Source organism: Globicephala melas, chromosome 12 (assembly GCF_963455315.2).
Source record: "Globicephala melas chromosome 12, mGloMel1.2, whole genome shotgun sequence".
NCBI lineage: Eukaryota > Metazoa > Chordata > Mammalia > Artiodactyla > Delphinidae > Globicephala > Globicephala melas.
Window position 1 is genome coordinate 38,561,964 of NC_083325.1, and position 23,343 is coordinate 38,585,306.

Below are 23,343 nucleotides of genomic sequence, written 5' to 3' on the forward strand. Positions count from 1 at the left end.
TTTACCACTGCAACAAAAAGAATAAAATATCTAGGAATAAACCTACTTAAGGAGACAAAAGACCTGTATGCAGAAAATTATAAGACACTGATGAAAGAAATTAAAGATGATACAAATAGATGGAGAGATACACCATGTTCTTGGATTGGAAGAAGCAACACTGTGACAATGACTCTACTACCCAAAGCAATCTACAGATTCAATGCAATCCCTATCAAACTACCACTGGCATTTTTCACAGAACTAGAACAAAAAATTTCACAATTTGTATGGAAACACAAAAGACCCCGAATAGCAAAAGCGATCTTGAGAACGAAAAACGGAGATGGAGGAATCAGGCTTCCTGACTTCAGACTATACTACAAAGCTACAGTAATCAAGACAGTATGGTACTGGCACAAAAACAGAAATATAGATCAATGGAACAGGATAGAAAGCCCAGAGATAAACCCACGCACATATGGTCACCTTATCTTTGATAAAGGACGCAGGAATGTACAGTGGAGAAAGGACAGCCTCTTCAATAAGTGGTGCTGGGAAAACTGGAGAGGTACATGTAAAAGTATGAGATTAGATCACTCCCTAACACCATACACAAAAATAAGCTCAAAATGGATTGAAGACCTAAATGTAAGGCCAGAAACTATCAAACTCTTAGAGGAAAACATAGGCAGGACACTCTATGACATAAATCACAGCAAGGTCCTTTTTGACCCACCTCCTAGAGAAATGGAAATAAAAACAAAAATAAACAAATGGGACCTAATGAAACTTAAAATCTTTTGCACAGCAAAGGAAACCATAAACAAGACCAAAAGACAACCCTCAGAATGGGAGAAAATATTTGCAAATGAAGCAACTGACAAAGTATTAATCTCCAAAATTTACAAGCAGCTCATGCAGCTCAACAACAAAAAAACAAACAACCCAATCCAAAAATGGGCAGAAGACCTAAATAGACATTTCTCCAAAGAAGATATACAGATTGCCAACAAACACATGAAAGAATGCTCAACATCATTAATCATTAGGGAAATGCAAATCAAAACTACAATGAGATATCATCTCACACCAGTCAGAATGGCCATCATCAAAAAACCTAGAAACAATAAATGCTGGAGAGGGTGTGGAGAAAAGAGAACCCTCTTACACTGTTGGTGGGAATGTAAATTGATACAGCCACTGTGGAGAACAGTATGGAGGTTCCTTAAAAAACTACGAATAGAACTACCCTATGACCCAGCAATCCCACTACTGGGCATATACCCTGAGAAAACCATAATTCAAAAAGAGTCATGTACCAAAATGTTCATTGCAGCTCTATTTACAATAGCCCAGAGATGGAAACAACCTAAGTGTCCATCATCGGATGAATGGATAAAGAAGATGTGGCACATATATACAATGGAATATTACTCAGCCATAAAAAGAAACGAAATTGAGCTATTTGTAATGAGGTGGATAGACCTAGAGTCTGTCATACAGAGTGAAGTAAGTCAGAAAGAGAGAGACAAATACTGTATGCTAACACATATATATGGAATTTGAGAAAAAAATGTCATGAAAAACCTAGGGATGAAACAGGAATAAAGACACAGACTTACTAGAGAATGGACTTGAGGCTATGGGGAGGGAGAAGGGTAAACTGTGACAAAGCGAGATAGAGGCATGGACATATATACACTACCAAACGTAAGGTAGATAGCTAGTGGGAAGCAGCCGCATAGCACGGGGAGATCAGCTCGGTGCTTTGTGACCGCCTGGAGGGGTTGGATAGGGAGGGTGGGAGGGAGGGAGACGCAAGCGGGAAGAGATATGGGAACATATGTATATATATAACTGATTCATTTTGTTGTGAAGCTGAAACTAACATACCATTGTAAAGCAATTATACTCCAATAAAGATGTTAAAATGAAAAAAAAAAATTCCAATGGCATTTTTCACAGAAATAGAACAATCCTAAAATTTGTATGCAACCACAAAAGACCCCAAACAGCCTAAACAATCTTGAAAAAGAACAAAGCTGAAGGTATCATACTTCCTGATTTCAAACTATATTATAAAGATATAGTAATCAAAAGAGTATGGTATTGGCATAAAAAGCAGGTACACAGATCAATGGAAGAGAATAGAGAGCCCAAAAATAAACCCATGCATATGTGGTCAATTAAGCTTTGACAAAGGAGTCAAGAATATACAGTGAGGAAAGGACAGTCTCCTCAATAAATGATGTTGAGAAAACTGGCAGCCACAAGCAAAACAATGACACTGGACCACTATCTTACACCATACACAAAAAATTAACTCAAGGTGAACTAAAGACTTGAACCTAAGACCTGAAACCACAAAAGCCCTAGAAGAATACAAAAGTGATAAACTCCTTGACAATGGTCTTGGCAATGATTTTTAGATTTAACACCAAAAGCAAATATAAACAAGCGGGACTAGTCAAACTAAAAAGCTTCTGCAAAGAAAACCCAACAAAATGAAAAGGCAACCTACTGAATGAGAAAAAATATTTGTAAATTATGCATATGATAAGGGGTTAATATCCAAAATATATAAGGAACGTATAAAACTCAATAACAAAAAACAATCTGGTTAGAAAATAGGCAGAAAATCTGAAGAGACATTTTTCCAAAGAAGACATACAAATGGCCAACAGGTACATGAAATGGTGCTCAACATCACAGAATTATACATCAAAAGCACAATGCGATATCACCTCACACCTATTACAGTGTCTTTTATTAACAACTTATTGACCAGAGATGTATTAATATGTCTTTTGTTACCTGAACGTTATTGACCGGAGACGTATCAATACATTTTTAGAGAGTGATACAATTAACATCACCTTGAAAATTTGTTAGAACTTAAAATTGATCGAGGGTTCATTAATCAACTTATGATTGTCGTTATCATTCACATTTTTCTCTGTTAGGTTTTTGTTCCAACCTTGTGTATATTATAAATGCAAGTTTATTACCGTAAAATTTTCAAAAATGACACATCGTGAAATTCTGAGTGAAGAATTTTTTGGTCAATTTTATGCAGATACTTTCTCTGACTGTCCGAGCAACATATATACTAGTGTCTCAGAAGATGATAATTCTTCAGAATATAGTTGATTCAGACGATGTGAATATTAGACTAACAAAAAGACAAAAAACCTTAGTGATTGATTCTGATATGGAAAGTGAAAACGAAACGGTGCTGGAGAATGCTCCTTTGCTTCTACAGAAGAGTGGATTGAAGACATTTCATGAAAATTAGAAGACTTTACAGGTGTGTCAGGTGTAACCACTGAATGTAATAACCCGAAACATAACAGAATTAATTTTGTTTTTTGGCAATAACTTTTTCGAGTTGGTCGCTTCTCAAACACACTTGTATCACCAACAGAATGAAAAATCATATAAAGAGTATGGTAAGGCTTTAAAATGGACTGATGTAAACAATAGTGACACGAAGAAGTTTCTTGGATTAATAATTTTGATGGGACAAATAAGAAAGTCACACTGGAAAGAATATTGGACTGATCCCTTACTTGAAACACCTGTCTTTCCAAAGATTCTGACGAGAATAAGGTTCAAACAAATAATGACAGCTCTTCACTTTAATAACTCAGAAACTCCACTTCCTACAGACAGAATTTCAAAAGTTAAACCTCTTTTAGATTATTTTCTACCAAAATTTCAATCGATCTATATACAAACAAGAGCTATCACTTGATAAGGCAATGATAAAAGTGGAGAGGACAACTCAAGATTCAAAACCTATAATCCCAGAAAACTTACAAAATATGGAATTTTGGTCAGGATGGTTAGCGAAAGTGAAACTGGATATATATGCTACCTTGAGATTTACACAGGTGAAGGAAAGAAACTACAACAATATTATCAGTCCTACAACCTTATCTTGGTTCACAGCACCATATGTACCAAGACAATTATTACAACAGTGTGTCCACATCTGAAACACTGTTGAAAAATAAAACCAGAGTTTGTGGGACTATAAGAGAGAATTGTGGTCTACCAAACCAATTAAAGGAGAAATCTAAAATCTACAGGAGGAGAAATGACATTCTTATGGAAGGGAGAAGTGATTCTTCTTATATGGAAAGACAAGAGGCTAGTCCGCATGGTGACAACTATTCATGATGCCTCCATAACATCTACAGGAAAGGAAGACAGGAGGACTGGCCATCAGAAAACTAAGCCCACTTGTATATTAGAGTATAATAAATATATGAGGGACTTCCCCAGTGGTACAGTGGATAAGACTCCGTGCTCCCAATGCAGGGGGCCCGGGTTCGATCCCTGGTCAGGGAACTAGATCCCACATGCATGCTGCAACTAAGAGTTCGCATGCCACAACTAAGGAGCCCTGGAGCCGCAACTAAGGAACCCGTCTGCCGCAACTGAGCCCACGTGCCGCAACTAAGGAGCTGGCAAGCTGCAACTAAGGAGCCCACCTGCTGCAACTAAAACCTGGTGCAACCAAATAAATATTTTAAAAAAATAGAATCATATCAAAAACAAAACAAAACACAACAAAAATGTATGAAAGGAGTTGATCGATCGATCGATCAATATCTGGCAAACTTCAATATCCTCCAGAAAACTCGAAAATGGTATAAGAAAGTGGGTTACTGTTTGAGTAATTACAGTTTATTCAACGCATTTAAAATTTACTGTAGCCTTAATGCACATAATAAAATGACTTAACAAGCAATTTTTGTTAGCAGTAGCTAGAGAATGGGTAACTGACCAGTCTGGTGAATGTAGTGGTAGTCCCACACCTGGTGCTTCTTGTGGCATTTCTAAAAGAGCCCCTCCACAAAGATCCACCTTGTTGACTATCAGGTAAAATAAAAGAACATATTCTATATGAAATAATACCCACAGGACTAATAAAAAATGACACCACAAAGTGTAGAATCTGATCTTCCAGGAGAAAGCACAGTGAAAAGTATATTTGTAATAGATGTTCTTTCCCCTGCACAGAGGTGCCTGCTTTACTGCCTATCACACTCTAACGAAATAGAATGCTTTAGTAAGACATGTACTAAGTTTCAAATAAATACATTAAATGAAAAAAAAGTTGTTGATATTTACTCAAACACAGGTGTTTCAATATTCACTTACATAACAAATTGCCAGCCACAGGCGTTAAGTTTCTGCAAAAATCCCCCCATCAGTAATGTGTTAAAAAGAGAAGAAATAATGAGTGTTGGCAAGGATGTGGAGAAAAAGAAATCCTTGTGCACTGCTGGTAGGAATGTAAACTGGTGCAACCACTATGGAAAACAGTATGAAGGTTCCTCCAAAAATTAAAAATAGAACTACCATATGATCCAGCAATTCCAGTTCTGGGTATATATCCAAAGGAAACAATAACACTAATTTGAAAAGATATATGCATCCACATGTTCACTGCAGCATTATTTACAATAGCTAAGACATGCAAGCAACCTAAGTGTCCGTCAGTGGAAGAACAGATAAAGAAAATGTAGTACATACACACAATGGAATATTATTTAGCTATAAAAAAGAAAAACACTCCTGCCAATTGTAGCAACCTGGATGGAACTTGAGGGCATTATGCTAAATAAAATAAGTCAGAAAGACAAATACTATTTGATCTCACTTATATGTGCAATCTAAAAGAAAAAAATAAAACGAAAAACCGAAGTTGGACTTCCCTGGTGGCACAGTGGTTAAGAATCCACCTGTAAATGCAGGGGACACGGGTTTGAGCCCTGGTCCTGGAAGATCCCACATGCTGCAGAACAACTAAGCATGTGCACCACAACTACTGAGCCTGCACTCTGGAGCCCGCGAGCCACAAGTACTGAGCCCGCGCACCACTACTACTGAAGCCTGCGCACCTAGAGCCAGTGCTCCACAACAAAGAGAAGCCACTGCAATGAGAAGTCTGCGCACCACAACAAAGAGTAGCCCCCACTTGCCACAACTAGAGAAAGCCCACATGCATTAACGAAAGACCCAATGCAGCCAAAAATTCATTTTAAAAAAAGAAGCAGCAATTAAAAATAAAATCCAAAGTCACAGATACAGAGAACAGATTAGTGGTTGCCAGAGACAGGGTGGTCGAATGGGTAAAATGGGTGAAAGTGGTCAAAAGTACAAATTTCCAGTTATAAAAATAAGTCATGGGGATGTAATACACAGTATGGTAATTATAATAATACTATATTGTATATTTGAAAGAAAGTAAACCTTAAAAATTCTCATCCCAAGAAAAAAGAAAATCTTATAACCGTATGGTGATGAATGTTAACTAGACTTATTGTGGTCACCATTTCTTGATGTGTACAAATATACAATCATTATATCACAAAATGAATATAATGTTGTATGCCTATTACATCTCAATTTTAAAAAGAGGATAAAGATTAGAGCAAAAATAAATGAAACATGGGACTTCCCTGGTGGTGCAGTGGTTAAGAATCTGCCTGCCAATGCAGGGGACACGGGTTCAAGCTCTGGTCTGGGAAGATCCCACATGCTGTGGAGCAACTAAGCCCATTTACCACAACTACAGAGCCTGTGCTGTAGAGCCTGCAATCCACAACTACTGAGCCCGTGTGCCACAACTCCTGAAACCCACGCACCTAGAGCCCATGCCCCACAACAAGAGAAGCCACCGCAATGAGAAGCCTGTGGACCACAACGAAGAGCAGCCCCCGCTCACTGCAACTACAGAAAGCCTGTGCGCAGCAACAAAGACCCAATGCAGCCAAATAAATAAATAAATAAAATAAAATAAATGAAACAGAGAACAGGAAAACAATAGAAAAGATTAATAAAACAAAGAGCTGGGTCTTTGAAAAGATAAACAATTATTGACAAAACTTTAGCTAGACTAACCAAGGGAAAAACAGAGGATCCAAATAAATAAAATTAAAAATGAAAGAGGAGACATTACAACTGATACCACACAAATACAAAGGATAATAAGCAACTACCGTTAACAATTTTATGCTATAAAACTGGACGACCTAAAAGAAATGGATAAATTCCTAGAAACATATCACCTACCAAGCCTGAATCATTAAGGACTAGAAAGTCTGAACAGACCAATTATGATTAAGGAAACTGAATCAGTAATCAAAAAAAAACTCCCAACAAAGAAAAGCCCAGAATCAGATGATTTCACTGGGGAATTCTACCAAACATTTAAAGAATTAACATCAATCCTTTTCAAACTCTTCCCAAAAACTGAAGAGAGGGAACATTCCCAGACTCATTTTAAGAGGCCAGCATTACCAGGATACCAAAGCCAGTTAAGGACACTACAAGAAAAAATTACAGGGCTACTCAACCATCCAGTGGTTAAGACTCTGCGCTTCCACTGCAGGAGGCCCAGGCTTGATCCCTGGTCGGGGAACTAAGATCCACATGCCACACAGTGCGGCCAAAAAAAAATAAAGAAAAGAAAAAGAAAAAATTACAGACAAATATACCTGATGAATATAGATGCAAAAATTCTCAACAAAATACTGGCAAATTGAATTCAACAGCACATTAAAAGGATCAAATACTAAGATCAAGTGGAATTAATGCCTGGGATGCAAGGATGGTTTAATACCCAAGTCAAATGTGATGCATCACATTAATACAATGAAAAATAAAGATAATATGATCATCTCAATTCATGCAGAAAAAGCATTTGAGAAAATTCAACATCCACTGATAATAAAAACTCCCAAAAAAGTGGGTATAATAGAAACATACCTCAACATAATAAAGGCAATATATATGACAAGCCCACAGCTGACATTGTACTCAACGGTGAAATGTTTGAAGCTTTTCCCCTAATAACAGGAATAAGATAAGGGTACCCACTCTCACCACTCCCATTCAACACAGTATTGGAAGTCCTAGCCAGAGCAATCAAGCAAGAAAAAGAAATAAAAGGCATCCAAATTGGAAAGGAAAAGGTAAAATTACCTCTATTTGCATAGCACATGATCATATATACAAAAAAATCCAAGAGACCATTAGAACTAATAAATAAATTCAGTAAAGTTTCAGGATAGAAAATCAACATACAAAAATCAGTTGCTTTTCAATACACTAACAATGAACTATCTGAAAAAGAAATAAAGAAAACATCCCACTTACAATAGCAGCAAAAACAGTATATACTTAGGAATAAATTTGACCTAGGAGGTAAAAGATCTGTAGATGGGAAACTATAAGACACTGATGAAAGATATCCCATGTTCATGTCTTGGAAGAATTAATATTGTTAAAATGTCCATACTACTTGGGAGATTGGGATTGACATATATACACTAATATGTATAAAACAGATAACTAGTAAGAACCCACTGCATAAAATAAATAAATAAATAATTTTTTTAAAATGTCCATACTACACAAAGGCAATCTGTACATTCAATGCAATCCCTACCAAGATTCCAGTGGCATTTTTGTTTACAGAAGTAGAAAAACCAATCCTAAAATTCACATGGAACCACAAAACACTCTGATAGCCAAAGCAATCCCAAGAAAGAAGAACAAAGCTGGAGGCATCACAATTCCTGATTTCAAACTTTACTACAAAGCAAGAGTGATCAAAACAGTATGGTACTGGCATAAGAAAAAGACATGTACCAATGGAACAGAATCAAGAGCCCAGAAATAAACCCATGCATATATGGTCAACTAATATATGACAAGAGAAACAAAAATACTCCATGGGTAAAAGATACTACCTTCGGGGCTTCGCTGGTGGCGCAGTGGTTGAGAGTCCGCCTGCCGATGCAGGGGACGGGGTTTCGTGCCCCGGTCCGGGAGGATCCCACATGCCGTGGAGCAGCTGGGCCCGTGAGCCATGGCCACTGAGCCTGCGTGTCCGGAGCCTGTGCTCCGCAACGGGAGAGGCCACAACAGTGAGAGGCCCATGTACCGCAAAAGATAAATAAATAAAGATACTACCTTCAATAAATGGTGCTGGGAAAACTGGATATTCACATGCAAAAGAATGAAAATGAATCTTACACTATACACAAAATATACACTATACACAAAAATTAACTTGAAATGGCTTAAAAACTTAAATGTAAGACCTGAATCCATAAAACTCCTAGGGAAAAAGACAGGGAAAAAGCTCCTTGATGTTGGTCTGGGACTACTCAAACTAAAAAGCTTCTGCACAAGCAAAAGAAACAATCAACAAAATGAAAAGGCAACCTACAGAATAGAAGAAAATATTTGTAAACCATATCTGATGAGTTAATATCCAAAATATGTAAGGAATCATACAACTCAATAGCAAACAACCAAACCAAAACAAAAAATACCATTAAAAAGATGAGCAGGGCTTCCCTGGTGGCGCAGTGGTTAAGAGTCCGCCTGCCGATGCAGGGGACACGGGTTCGTGCCCCAGTCTGGGAAGATCCCACATGCCGCGGAGTGGCTGGGCCCGTGGGCCATGGCCGCTGAGGCTGCGCGTCTGGAGCCTGTTGCTCTGCGGCGGGAGAGGCCACAACAGTGAGAGGCCCGCGTACCGCAAAAAAAAAAAAAAAAAAAAAAAAAAAAACAGATGGACAAAGGAACTGAAGAGACATTTATGCAAAGAAAGTATTCAAATGCCCAACAGGTACCTGAAAAGGTGTCCAACATCACTAATCATCAGGGAAATGTAAATCAAAACCATAAAGAGATAACACTGTACCCCTGTTAGAATGGCTACTATCAAAAAGAGATAACAAGTGCTGGTGAGGATGTGGAGAAAAGGGAACCCTCATGCACTACTGGTGGGAATGTAAATTGGTGCAGCCACTATGGAAAACCGTATAGAGGTTCCTCAAAAAATTAAAAATAGAATTACCACATGATGTAGCAATTCCACTTCTGGATATATAGCCAAAGGAAATGGAATCACTATCTCAAAGACATATCTGCACCCCGATATTCAATACAGCATTATTTATGGTAGCCAAGACATGGAAACAACCTAAGCACTCGTCGATGGATGAATGAATAAAGAGAATGTGGCATATTTACACAACGGAATATTATTCAGCCACAAAAAAAGAAGGGAAATCTTGCCATTTGTGACAACATGGATGATCCCTGAGGGCACTATGCTAAGTGAGATAAGTCAGAGAAAACCAAATAGTGTATGATCTCATTTATATGTGTAATCAAAAAAAAAAAAACCAAACTCACAGAAACAGAAAGTAGACTGGTGGTTGCAAGGTGGCAGAGGGAAGAGTGGTGAAGGTGGTCAAAAGACACAAAGGGCACATATAACCTCCACTTATATGATAAGTAAGTTCTGAGGATGTAATGTGCAGCAGGGTAAGCAATACAGTATTATACACTTGAAAACTGCTCAGACAGCAGATCTTAAAAGTTCTCAACATACACACAAAAAAATTGTAACTATATGAGGTGATGAATATTTTAACTAACCTTATTGTGGAAATCATTTTGCAATATACACATATATCAAATCATCATGTTGTATACCTTTCACTCATACAATGTTATAAATCAATTATATCTCAATAAATCTGAGAAAGCTATAACTTTAATATAATTAAAATTTAATTAAAAAAAAAAAAGGAAGACCAGAGTACTGTCTCCTCCCCAGCGGGTCCCACTAGCCACCTCTAGGATTAACTACTAGAGGAGAAAGCACACGGGGTCAGGGAAGCCCTGTTCTGTCTGCCCTCTGGCTGCTGCCTGGGAGTTGCTGGGTCTTAACCTACAAAGGAGCTGGTTGCTGCTTTAAGCTAAGGGAGATGGAAGAGACACAAGACCATGAGTTTCCTTGGGGACCTCAGAGCCCCTGTCTTGAGGAGCTGGATGTGTAAGGAGCCAGATCCTGCTATGATCCAGCCAAGAGCAGCCACTGAGGGAGCAACTGAGAGCAAACCCCAAGCCAGAAGGTTTCAACGCACAAGTGGGACTGCTTTTGATGCTCGCTGAACATTCCCTGGGCTCTGGCCTGGCTCCAGTTAGCAAGACAGCCACTAGGACAGAGGCGCAAGGACAGCTCACCAGGCAGCTCTCTAACCCAAACTCTCAAGAAAGAAGCTGACACAAGCTGAGGCCCAAACACAGCACCATCCTCCAGAACCAGATCTTGCCCTCTCTCCTCCTTTTCCTTTTCCCTTTGTCTTCATATCCATGGTTATTTCAACAAATATTTATTGAGTATAGACGGTCCACCCAGCAAGGAGCCAGGCACCACGGGAGAAATTTATTCATTCAACAAACACAACGTTTCAGACAGTGATCGAACCAAAACCAATCAATCCCTGACCCAAAGACCCAAAGAATGAAAACAACCAAAATGTCTATCAGCTGATGAACAGATAAAATGTGCTACATCTATACAACAGAACGTTAGTCAACAATGAAAAAGAATGAAACATGCTACAAGACAGATGAACCTTGAAAACATTATGTCAAGTAAAAGAAGCTGCTCACAAAAGACCACATACTGTGTGATACCATTCATATGAAATGTCCAGAACAGGCAAATCCATGGAGACAGAAATAAGATTAGAGGTTGCAAGGACTGGGGGAGTGACTGCTAACAGGTACATGGTTTTGGGGGAGAGATGAAAATGTTCTATAATTGACTGTAGTGATGGCTGCACAACTCTGTGAATATACTGAAAACCAGGCAATTGTACACTTTAAATGGGCGACCTGTACGGCATGTGAATTATATCTCAATAAAGCTGATATTTTAAAAAATCTCTGCCCTGATGAACGGGGAGAAAAGGGGAATCCAGAACAATAATAATGTAACCATATGTAGTGTGCCAAATATCAGTGCTTTGGGGAGAAATTAAGCAGGGAAGGGAAACAGTACAAGGAAGGGATCTGAAACTGTCAGAGAATGGAGACAGATGGCTTTACTCAGGATGCAAACCTGAAAGAGCTTAAGGAGCCAGCAGGCACCTATTGAGGGGAAGAGTACTCCAGGCAGCAGCTCCAGGAAACGCTAGTGCTCACAAATGCCTGGCAGATTGAGTCCAGCTGACAGCTAAGAGCCCTAAAGAGCTCTGAGTGCTGGGAGAAAGGGAAGCCCACAGCTGGTTGGACAAGGAACTCCACATGCAGTTAAGGGTGTCCAGAACTCCAAACACCAATTCAGGGCCCCATAGCAGGAGTTCTAAATTTATCTGTTGAATGAATGACTAATGAATCAACCAACTCTGCCCCAACACAGCCCCCAGCCCCACCTGTACCTGGAGGACCCTGTTACCTTTCCAGCCCAGTTTGATGTTCCACTCATAGAAGAAAATCAGCTTTCCTTTGCGGCTGCTGCAGGAAGCCTCGCCTTCCACCTGCTTCAGCTCACTGATCTCGCAACGGCCAGCCTCATTCTCCACAGCAATGCCCACCAGGAGCTCACGGAGCTTCCCCTTGGACCAGCTGGTGGCATCCCGCTCTGTCCTAACGAGGGCCAGAAGAAGGGCAGAGCTGTGGATGGAAGCCCCCACTGGTATCCACACGCCCACTCTGGGGAATCAGGGTAATGCCCTGGCCCAGTCCAGATCAGCCCAATTCCTCTCAAGCAGCTGTTGGGTGGTACTTTGTCTTAAAAACACTGGTTTATTTGGGGGAAAGGAGGTCTCGAAATCTCACCTGGTGGAAATGGAGGGGTAAAGCCTGGGCCACATGAAAAGGTAATTATAACTGAAATAACTTTTATCGTAATAAGACAAATTATCAAGTGTTTTCACACAGATATTATCTCATACAATCTTCCCAAATAATGTTCCCATTTAAAGGGGTGGAAATGAGCAGAGAGAAGTCCATTAAGTGTCCACGGTGACAAGGCCGGGAAAGGAGAGGTCAGCTCTTCCTAACCCCAAGCCAGGAGTCCCCCAGGGAAGGATGCCCTCACAGGCTAAGGTTTTGCTCTGCCCTGGACCTGCCTCAGCATCACCTTGATGGCCTTGAGATAGCACAGCCCTCAGAGGAGCAGAGCAGAGAACATCACTTCCTGAAGCTCTGACTTAAGAGTGAGGGGCAAAAATCAGCCCAAGCTCCATGAGATAGAAAAAGGATGGGTAACTAGTAAGAACTCCTAGAAGGCAAGGCTCACCAGAGACTCATCAAGTTAGATGTGGAGTTGAGATCCAAATTCCTGTTCTTTCCAATACATACGTCTCACACACACACACACACACACACACACACACACACACACACACTTTCTACCTTCATTTTAACTCCCCCAAACTTCAAGGGGCTGGGGGGGAGGGGCGGCGCGGGGAGAGCTTCTAAGGTCAGAGACTGCCGAAGCTGAAGCGGTAAGTCAAGAATGACTTCTATTCCTGGGACCCAACCCAACTTTCAAGAAGAGGAAAGTGAAGTCCCAGAGCCGGTGCAGATAAGACACCGGGTCTTCAGGCTCCAAGGGCTCCGCAAGCCCTGAGGCTAATGACGAGCATCTGCACCTGTGCAGCCCCCAACCCTCCCCACTCCCCCGGCCCGGGGCCCACCACGGCCCGGGAGGCGCCCCGAGACACCCGGCCGCCCCTGCACCCGGGTTACAGGGCGCCGGGCGCTCGCAGAGGGTCCCCACCCCCACCCCGCCGGCTCTGGAGGGAGGAGGCCCAGACGCCGCGGCCCCGGCCCCTGCCCGGCCGCACCAGTGCCAGTTGTTCACGTTGGTCCCGTCCTCCCGCTCCTCCACGATCCAGCGCGGGTCTCCCTGGCCCCACTTGGCCATGTCTGCGCCGCGGCGCGGCCTCAGCGGAGAACAACGAAGAGCCGCGGCAGCGCTACGGCTCCGTCGCCGACGTTTCCGGCCTTCGAGCCCAAGATCAGAGCGTTCGCAGCGCCCAGAAAGTGCCAGAAATCCCCGCCCCCTGCGCCACCCGGCCCCGCCCGCCCCGCTCGCCCCGCTGCGGAGCTCCGGGAGAGCTGGAGCGGGGCTGTTTCCGAGGGGCGGGGGCGCGGGGCGGGGCCCGGAGGGTGGAGAGGGCTGGGGGCGTCTGGGCTCAGGAAGCCCGCCCCCGGGAGGGGGTTGGGCCCGAGGCGAGTGCGGGCCAGGAGGGGAGGGGTCGGGGCCCAGGAGACCCGCGTGGGGGGCGGCGGTGGGTAGGCTAAGGGCCCGAGCCACGGCGCTGGGCGGGGGGCGACCTGGGAGGCCGGGTGGGGTTTGCGGAGGCCTTGGGCCCCGCCGCGGGTCTCGCAAGTGCACGGGCTGGGGAAGGCCGGACGCCTCTCAACGGTTCGTTATTATTACTGCAGCGACGACCTTCAGTGCTGGCAAGCGGGGCGTTGAGTAAGGGGCGCCTGAGAGTTGCACCGGGGCTGCAGACAGGAAATGGCCGTCGGGCTGCCACCGGCAGTGCTGACGGTGTTCGGTCCTCTCGAGGACACGACCCTCGCGAGCACTTGGTCACCCTGTTTGCTGTGCGACCGACTTGCAGAGGTCGGAGCGCGCCCACGATGCGAGGCGGAGGTGGTCTCGGCGGAGCGCGCCGTGTTTACACCGTATTCGTTTTCTGTTGAAAGTTCCTACGGAGTTGGTGCACTCTGGCTCTCTCCTGGACGCCAAGTCTCACGCCTTTCCGCCACCTGTCCAAGTAGCACGAGCTACCAAGTTCCCCAGTTACTTCGAAAATGTTTACATTTTATTCATGTAATAGTCCTTTCTAGATGACAAAAGAATGTGATAGCAAGCGTATATTACTGCAGCTCGATTCAATTTTACAAAAGTTAAGTGGATATTAATGATTCCTTTAACGAATTTTCACCTTTCAGCAAAAACTTTGCGCCAACTATTTGGGAAATGTTGCTGACAGGTCTGTGGATATTTATTTAGCAGGCAGAACAGGTATGGAATTTTGGAAGTCTGGAAGTATCTCAGTGTTCTGTTCCACTGTGATGGACTGTCCTCTGCCTGTGGTCTGTTCTCAATGAAATAAACTGGTAGAGAATACTTTTCTCCATTTGCTTACTGGAGCTACTACATTCCAACGTCATTTTCCAAAAAGCTACAACAGTTTTGTAAGCAGACTGTTTACCAAGTGTTTTGACCCCCAAACAAAATGACATTTTGATTTCACCTTTTACACTTTACTTCACCAAACGCATGGACAACTAACACAAGGTATCAGATAGAAAAGAATTGGATGGGCAATACTAGTGGGTACTGTTTTCTTGTGAATTTTATCCAGTTCATAAAGAATATTACCAATGGAACAGCACATAGTGAGATATGTATCATTGGAACCTGGGGTAAGACTTACAAGAAAACTTACGGTATATGAAGTATTGAGAGTAGTCAAAATCAGAGGGACAGAACAGTGTTGCCAGGGGCTGCGGGGAGAGGGAAGTGGGGAGTTATTGTTTAGTGGGTATAGAATTTCAGTTTTACAAGATGAAACAAATTCTGAAGATGGAGGGTGGTGATGGTAGCACAACATTATGAATGTACTTAACACCACTGAACTGTACACATAATGGTTACAATGGTAAATTTTTTATGTGTATTTTACCACAATAAAAAAATTTTCGAAAAACAACCTCTAAATCAATGAGTAAAATGTTGCTGGGGAAGAGGATAATCATGAAATATGGAGGTATATCAAACATACCCCTGCTCAGTTTACTTACTAACTATATTCAAAAGGGAAAAGTAATCTTTACAAAGGAGAAATCTGGCAACTAACCACCTTAACCAAATGGTCAAACTCAGCATCAATGGAGCAAACTGACATGTGTACACCATCACCTAAGTAGCATTCCTGCCAAAAATGCTTATTCTGAATCTAATCATGAGGAAACAATCAGAAAAGTCCAAATTGAGGGAAATTCTGCAAAATGGATCTGGCCTAAACTCTACAAAAATAAACATTTCATGAATATCAAAAGAAGACTAAAGAGAGGTGGCAATAGATGCAATGCTTGATCCTAAATGAGCTCCTGGATCCAAAACAAACAGTTTAAAATGACATAATTGGGGAAATTTAAATTGCATTTCAGACTGCATACTGGATAATGTTGTATCAATGTCAAATCTTCTGAGCAGTTAAACTTTGGTTACAAACAAGAGCATTCTTGTTCTTTGGAGATTACATGATGAAATATTTGTAGGTAAATTGTCATGATGTCTGCAATTAACTCAGAGAAAAGCAGATAAAGCAAGGTGGCAAAGGTTGACACCTGGTGAATCCAGGTGAAGTGTATCTGAGGGTTCCTTGAACTATTCTTGCAACTCTTCTGTAAGTTTGAGATTATCTTCAAAAGAAAAACTGGGGGGAAAAATTGAGTCAAAACATCTTCAGGGTCAAAGCATGGGTTGTAGCCTTTTGTAACCATCCAGTACTAGGGTGGGTAAAAATTACACCACAACATTTATCGAGCATCTACTGTGTGTCCAAGTCTGCTGTATGCTGGAGTGATCACGAAAATAAGACATGGGGCTCAGGCAGCAGTGGAGGAGACGAGTGTGAATTCACCTTCATGGTAAATCCAGTGTGCCCTGGGAGCACAGAGGAGAAAGTGCCTAATTCTCCCTAGAGGAGTGTGGTGCTTGTGTAGTTCTCTTCTCAGAGGAGGCTTATAGAGTGAGGACTCTTGTCTTCAAGAGAGCAAAGGGGAGCAGCAAGTGCCCAGGCACAGAAGCATGGAGAAGCATACTGCACCAAGGGGGCTCTAACAGTCATGTAAGGGGGGCTACAGGAGATGAGGCTGCAAGGGGGCAAATTGCCCCCTCATGAAAGGTCTCATTTGCCCTGCTGAGTATTGTGGACTTTGTTCTGTAGGCAACAGGAAAACACTGAGGTGATCTAAATGGAGAAATGACGTGATCGGACTTGTGTTTTAGAAAAATCATTCTTAGGACAATTTGAACAATGGACAGGAGTGGGATAAAAACTGGAAGGGGGCATATTTGTCAGAGTGGAGAGGAGGTGACAGATCTGAGAGGCATTAAAAGCGGAACCCGTGATATGGGAGTGCAGTGGAGGAAGTGTTTTTCAGAGCCTGGGACTTGCACCTTGCTTAATCACCATCATTCTGAGAGACTAGAATGAAAAGAGGCTGGCGGAGGGCTTAGGTGATAACCCTGGAGATCAGCATGCAGGGGATGGGCAGAAAAATGGAGCCTGAAAAGGGAAACCGAAAGGAGGAAGAAAACAGAGAAGACATTTGATCATGGAAGCCAAGGGTCGGGATGGAGGGAGAGGTCAGCAGTGTTAGACGTGGAAGACGGCAAGTAGGATAATAAAGAAATTGTTCTTTGGATTTGACAGGAGGGCCATTGGGCCCTTTGCAGGGAGCAGTTTCAGTGAACGACTGGGGCAGAAGCCGGGTCACAGTGGACAGAGGAAGTGAGAAAGTTGAGACCATGCTTTCAAAATGTTTGACAGGGGCTTCCCTGGTGGCGCAGTGGTTGAGAGTCCGCCTGCCTATGCAGGGGACACGGGTTCGTGCCCCAGTCCGCGAAGATCCCACGTGCCACGGAGCGGCTGGGCCCGTGAGCCATGGCCGCTGAGCCTGCACGTCCGGAGCCTGTACTCCGCAACGGGAGAGGCCACAACAGTGAGAGGCCCGCGTACCGCAAAAAAAAAAAAAAAAAAAAATGTTTGACAGGATGGGTAAGAGAAATGGACAGTAGCTGGATACGGATATGGAGTGAAAGGAGATTTTGCCTTTTCCTTTTAAATGTTTTCACATGCTGATGGGGACTAGCTGGTGAAAAGAGGGCCAGGTGGTAAAGCAAATCCCCAGAAGCAATGGGAAGAGATGAGTCCAAAAGCAGGTGGGGCTCATCCTGGGATAGGAAGACCCAAGGAGAAAGGATAAGGATGGATGTTTCTATAGCAAGCTTGGTTTTGATCAGTTTGATTTGGGGAGAGGGAGAAGAGATGAATGAGGTGGCAAGTTGGACAACTTCAGGTGGCATCTCACCTGCAGCAAAGTGAGGGTGATGACACTGACAGGCTTTGGGGGAAGAAATGCAAAATGCTGTAAGAATGTCTTTTTTCCCATAACCCATCTATACCAGGGTAAGACCAAATCATTGTCACCTTTTCTAAACACGCCTGCACCACACTTTCTCTGTCTAGTGACAGAAGAAAAGATTGTAGCCAGGATTGACTTTCGTTAGCAATGCACTAGAATCAGGACTTTGATTCAAGTTTCACACCACAACAGGTCTATAAGAGGCTAAGATTCTGCTTTTATGGAAGTCACCACTCTAATTTATTTCTAAAATTCTGATGCCTATCTCTCAGTTTAGTTTAATTGCATTAATATTTATTCACCAGTATGCACGCCTGCCCCCCACCCCGCCAGAGCTCGTAGTGCGCCTGTGTTGCTCTCGGGCTCTGAGCTGTGCCCAGCACACAGTAGGCACCAGGAAATGTTTGTTTGGATAACTGAATGGAAAAGGGAACGAATATTTCTCAAACCTGTCTTTCCAACCTATTAGTAGGCTGTAAAAACAGTTCAACAGGCATCCACCATCAGTGTTATCTCAATGAAAGAGAATAGTTTAAATACTAGAGTGATTACATGTGGTAAAGGCAAACATTGCTTCTTAAATCATCACATGTGTGGGGTATGTTATGATTATATTGAGTGAGTTTGTTGTTGTTGTTTTGGTTTGGGTTTTTTTTTAGTGTTTGAAAGCCACTGTTGCAGCAAACACAAAGGTAGGTATGATAGCTTACAACTAACTGTTGATCTGTTTTTGCGCATTGTAGAATCCCCAGTGCCTAGCACACAGCAGATCTCAATAAATACTGGATGCATGAATGGGGGCAGGGGTAAGAAGGGGAGAAATTAAAAGGATTTATTTTATCATGGTTCCCATAGATGAGTTTATATAATAACACTAGGGACTATTTAGCACAGGAATTTCCCGTCTTTAGCTTTTCCATATGCTGTAGATTGAACAAGTCTTTTATACTCTCTAACTTCAGTTTGCATGTCTATTATTAGCCTTTTTCAACTAGGGCTCCTCATATGAACTGCAGAACACAAAATGACTTGAGTGACTATTTTCTTGATTCTTCCCAGGATGGTATATAAGTAGTGTCATTCTTAATACATAGGGGGAAAAAATATTGGTTGAATGAATCATTTCATAGGAGTAAAAGAAGACGTTGGTTGAAGAGATATGAAAGGAGAGAACTGGGCTTTGAAGGTAGAAATGGGAGAGGTCGGTCCAGACCAAAGAAGAAAAGTATTAGCAAAGATGTGAAAGTCAGGAAAGTAACTAGGGGGAAGTAGGCTGGACACAAACGGAATGGGCACTAAGACTGAAATGAGGACATTTTGAGGAAGGTGTGAAAGCCAGTGTGAAGAGTCTTTTTACGCCAATGTGAAGGAACTGTGTTCTGAGTTGTATCTCCCATAGCAGTATCAGACCACGCTGGCAGGCTCTGCAGCCCTGTGCTTGGATCCAGGTCTTGACTCTGCCACTTACCAGCTGAGTGACCTTGGGCAAATTCCCTAACCTCTTTGTTAGGTGTAACTTCATCACCTCTTTGTACTTTGTAAAATGGGGATAGTATTACTACCTATCTGTATTACCATTAGATTCAACTGCTAGTAACAAAGTAGCAATAACAGAATAATACAAGATAGCGTTTTCCTTTCATGTAAAAATAGGCAGTCCATGGTGAATATGGAAGATATACAATCATCAGGGACCTGAGCTTACATTAGCAATCCTCACCACATGGCTTCCATATCAGGGTCCAGTTCCAGTCAACACAACCACATTCTAACCAGAAGGAAAAAGAAAAACCAAGAGTACATCCTCAACTTGTCAGACATATCCCAGCACTTCTGCTTAGATCCTATTGGCCAGAACACGTCACATGGCAACACCTAGCGAAGAAGGCTGGGAAGTATTATCCTTATTCTAGTCAGCCATGTGCCCAGCCAACATTTGGAAGTTCTGTTCCCAAAGAAGGGAAGAAGAGATATTGGGGGAAAACTAGCAGTGTTTGCCACCCAACCTCATAGGTAAAGGGATTAATACAACTAAAGCTCTTAGAACAGTTCCAGGCATGAAGGAAGCAGTTAAAAATGTTTTTGTCTTATCCTCACCCTCCCTGGCTGGTCTCCTTTACTCCCAAACACAAGCTACCACCAAATTCCAAACACTCCTCAATTGACACTTCTAGATTTACCAGCCAAGCCAGGAGACTCCTAGAGGCAATATTCCTGTCAAGGGTGTCCTGCATCTTGCAGTAATGGTATCCTTGCCAATTCAGACATTAGTTAGGAGCACCCTGAGGGCAGCCTTGGCACAAATGCAGCAGTGACTCAGAGAACAGCAGCAGGGCTGACCCTCAATTATGCATCCTGCCCAGGAGATCTGAGAGGTACATTTTCCTCTGTCACTTTACACCCCACTTTTACATAGCTTCTCTAATAGGATACAAACCAGGCTTCTGTAGCAAGAGACTCTCCCCACCCCCATCCCCCATCCCCCAAAGTGGCTTAAACCAGTTGGAAGTTTATTTCTTTCTCACTAGTGGTTTAGGACCAGTGGAAGCTGGGTGTGTGGGGCTTTCAGATTGTATGTTGTTGCTCTGCCATTTCTGAGATGCTACCCTCATCTGCTTTGTCAAAGATGGCTCAAAAAAAAAAAAACAAAAAAACAACAACAACAAAAAAAGATGGCTCACAACCACTTCCCTATTCTTCCTTGCAGGAAGAGGGAAAGATAAAAGGCAGGTGTGCTTCTCTTCTTTCAAGGGCATGACTCAGAAATTGAGACATCGCTGCTAGGCTCACCTCAGTGGCCATAACTTAGTCACACACTCCCAGATAAAATATAGAGGAGGGAGTTGTTAATAAAGGAAGACGAGTAGAATGGACATTTGGAGAATAACTTACAAGCCCTGGCTCACTGCCACATCCCTGCTTCTCCTCTTGTTCCCCTCCTGGCTTCCCTCTGTAGGCCTGTGGGCAAAATCACCTATCATCCAAGGGCTGGATGTTCTATTCATCTGTGCTCCACCCTGCCCTTGTCTCCAGAGCTCCACCCCACATAGCTCAAGGGGGCACCGTCCATGGTGCTGTCTACACTTCACAACAAGTTGTACAATAAGGCAACCTTGCTTATCCCTCACAGTTGACAGCCTATCAAGTCTACCTTCAGTGTTTTTCTTGAATCATTTTTTTCTTTATTCCATCCCACCCTATTTTGCTCTGGGTCTTCACTTTTTACTGCATGGCTCTTTACAATGTCTTTGCTAATGGTCTCCCTGCCCCCACTAGTTCCTTTCCTCTCCAATCTATGTGACTCCCTGCCTGCATCCTGTGCAGCAGCCACATTCTGGGGCTCTCCAACACATCTGTACCTCTGCACTTTCAAGACCCTCTGCCTTTCCTCTCTCGCCTCCTTCACCAAGACTTTGCTCTAATATTTTCCTCTGCAAAACTTTCTTTGATGTCTCCTTCACCTCTCAGAGAGTCTCACTTCCCTCTACCAGTACATTATATCATAGCATTATAATCACATCACACATTTTAATAGCTCTGAAATCAGAGGGCATCTTCAATTGGCAGTGCCCTTGACCTCTATTGAAGTCAAGTTCTCCCAGAGAGGACTGCCCAGTCAACCAAGGCAGTACCGACCAGAGACTCTGGTAGACAGCCTCTAGGATGACCATCAACAACCTCTGCTTCTTGGCCTTCATGTCCTTGTGTATCTCCTTCCCTTGAGTGTGAGCTGGACCTACCGACTTGTCTCCAATGAATAGAGTACAGCCGAAGTCATGGCATGTCCTTTCCAGGATAAGGTTGCCAAAACCCTGCTCATCTTCTTATTCATTCTGGCTGCCTGTCTCTGAGAACTTGCTAGAGAAAGCCAGCAAGTTTATACATTAATAAAGTTTTTCAAGTGTATCATAGAGTAAATTCCAGGCAGTGGGATTGCTAGCTCAAAAGGTGCTTAATATTGACAGAAACTGCCCAGTTATCTTCCAGAGAGACTTAACAACTTATACACCTATTTATGCTTTTCCCCATCCCTTTATCAGTGTTATCCATCTTTCTAATATTTGACAGCTTGATAGATTAAAAAAATTCACAACTTATTGTTTTGATTTGAATTTAATTATGAAATCAGGATGAGCATTTAAAATTTTTGGCCATTTATTTTTCTGCCTATACATATTATCTTTGCCTATTTAATTTTATTTATTTTTGGCCATGCAATGCAGCTTGCAGGATCTTAATTCCCTGACCAGGGATTGAAACTGGGCCCTGGTAGTGAAAGCACTGAGTCCTAACCACTGGAATGCCAGGGAACTCCCCTCTTTGCCCATTTTAAAATTAAGTAATTTATATTTTTCTTATTCCTTTGGGTGAAATAATTCTTATGCCCCTGAGTGCTCTTAATAATTTCTTTATAAATATGGAAATCATCCTTTTGTCATAAGTGTTTTTAAAAATAGCCTTTCCCAGAGAACTAGAACAAAAAATTTAAAAATGTGTATGGAAACACAAAAGACCCCAAATGGCCAAAGCAATTCTGAGAAAGAAAAACAGAGCTGGAGGAATCAGGCTCCCTGACTTCAGACTATACTATGAAGCTACAGTAAACAAAACAGTATGGTACTGGCACAAAAACAAAAATATAGATCAATGCAAAAGGATAGAAAGCCCAGAAATAAACCCATGCATCTATGGTCAATTAATCTATAGCAAAGGAGACAAGAATATACAATGGAGAAAATGCAGTCTCTTCAATAAGTGGTGCTGGGAAAACTGGACAGCTAGATGTAAAAGAATGAAAGTAGAACACTCTCTAACACCATACACAAAAATAAACTCAAAATGGATTAAAAACCTACATGTAAGATCGGATACTATAAAACTATTAGCGGAAAACAAAGGCAAGACACTCTTTCCCATAAATCACAACAATATCTGTTCAGATCCACCTCCTAAAGTAATGAAAATAAAAACAAAACTAAACAAATGGGACCTAATTAAACTTAAAAGCTTTTGAATAGCAAAGGAAACCATAAGCAAAACAAAAAGACAACCCACAGAATGGGAGAAAATATTAGCAAACGAAGCAACAAACAGGAATTAATCTCTACAATATACCAACAGCCCATACAGCTCCATATCAAAAAAAAAAAAAAAAAAATCCAGGGCTTCCCTGGTGGCGCAGTGGTTGAGAATCTGCCTGCTAATGCAGGGGACACAGGTTCGAGCCCTGGTCTGGGAGGATCCCACATGCCGCAGAGCAACTAGGCCCGTGAGCCACAACTACTGAGCCTGCGCGTCTGGAGCCCGTGCTCCGCAACAAGAGAGGCCGCGATAGTGAGAGGCCCACGCACCGCG

At 42.3% G+C, this 23,343-nt stretch overlaps 1 protein-coding gene across 3 annotated transcripts in view; it reads right to left on the bottom strand.

Annotated features, from left to right (window-relative positions):
- The window catches only part of LOC115863997 (activator of 90 kDa heat shock protein ATPase homolog 2), a 76,204-nt gene that overhangs the window by 17,280 nt on the left and 35,581 nt on the right, over positions 1-23,343 (bottom strand). For 2 of the 3 annotated variants that reach the window (XM_030877331.2, XM_030877330.3), the window contains exons 1-2: positions 13,662-13,865; positions 12,266-12,456 (exon numbers count right to left, since the gene is read on the bottom strand). The exons of the other annotated variant lie outside the window; for it this stretch is intronic. In XM_030877331.2, coding sequence (XP_030733191.1) covers positions 12,266-12,456; positions 13,662-13,741 — 271 coding nt within the window. In that variant the 5' untranslated portion in view covers positions 13,742-13,865. Of the gene's footprint in view, positions 1-12,265; positions 12,457-13,661; positions 13,866-23,343 lie in introns of those variants that run through there. 3 annotated transcript variants of the gene reach the window in all.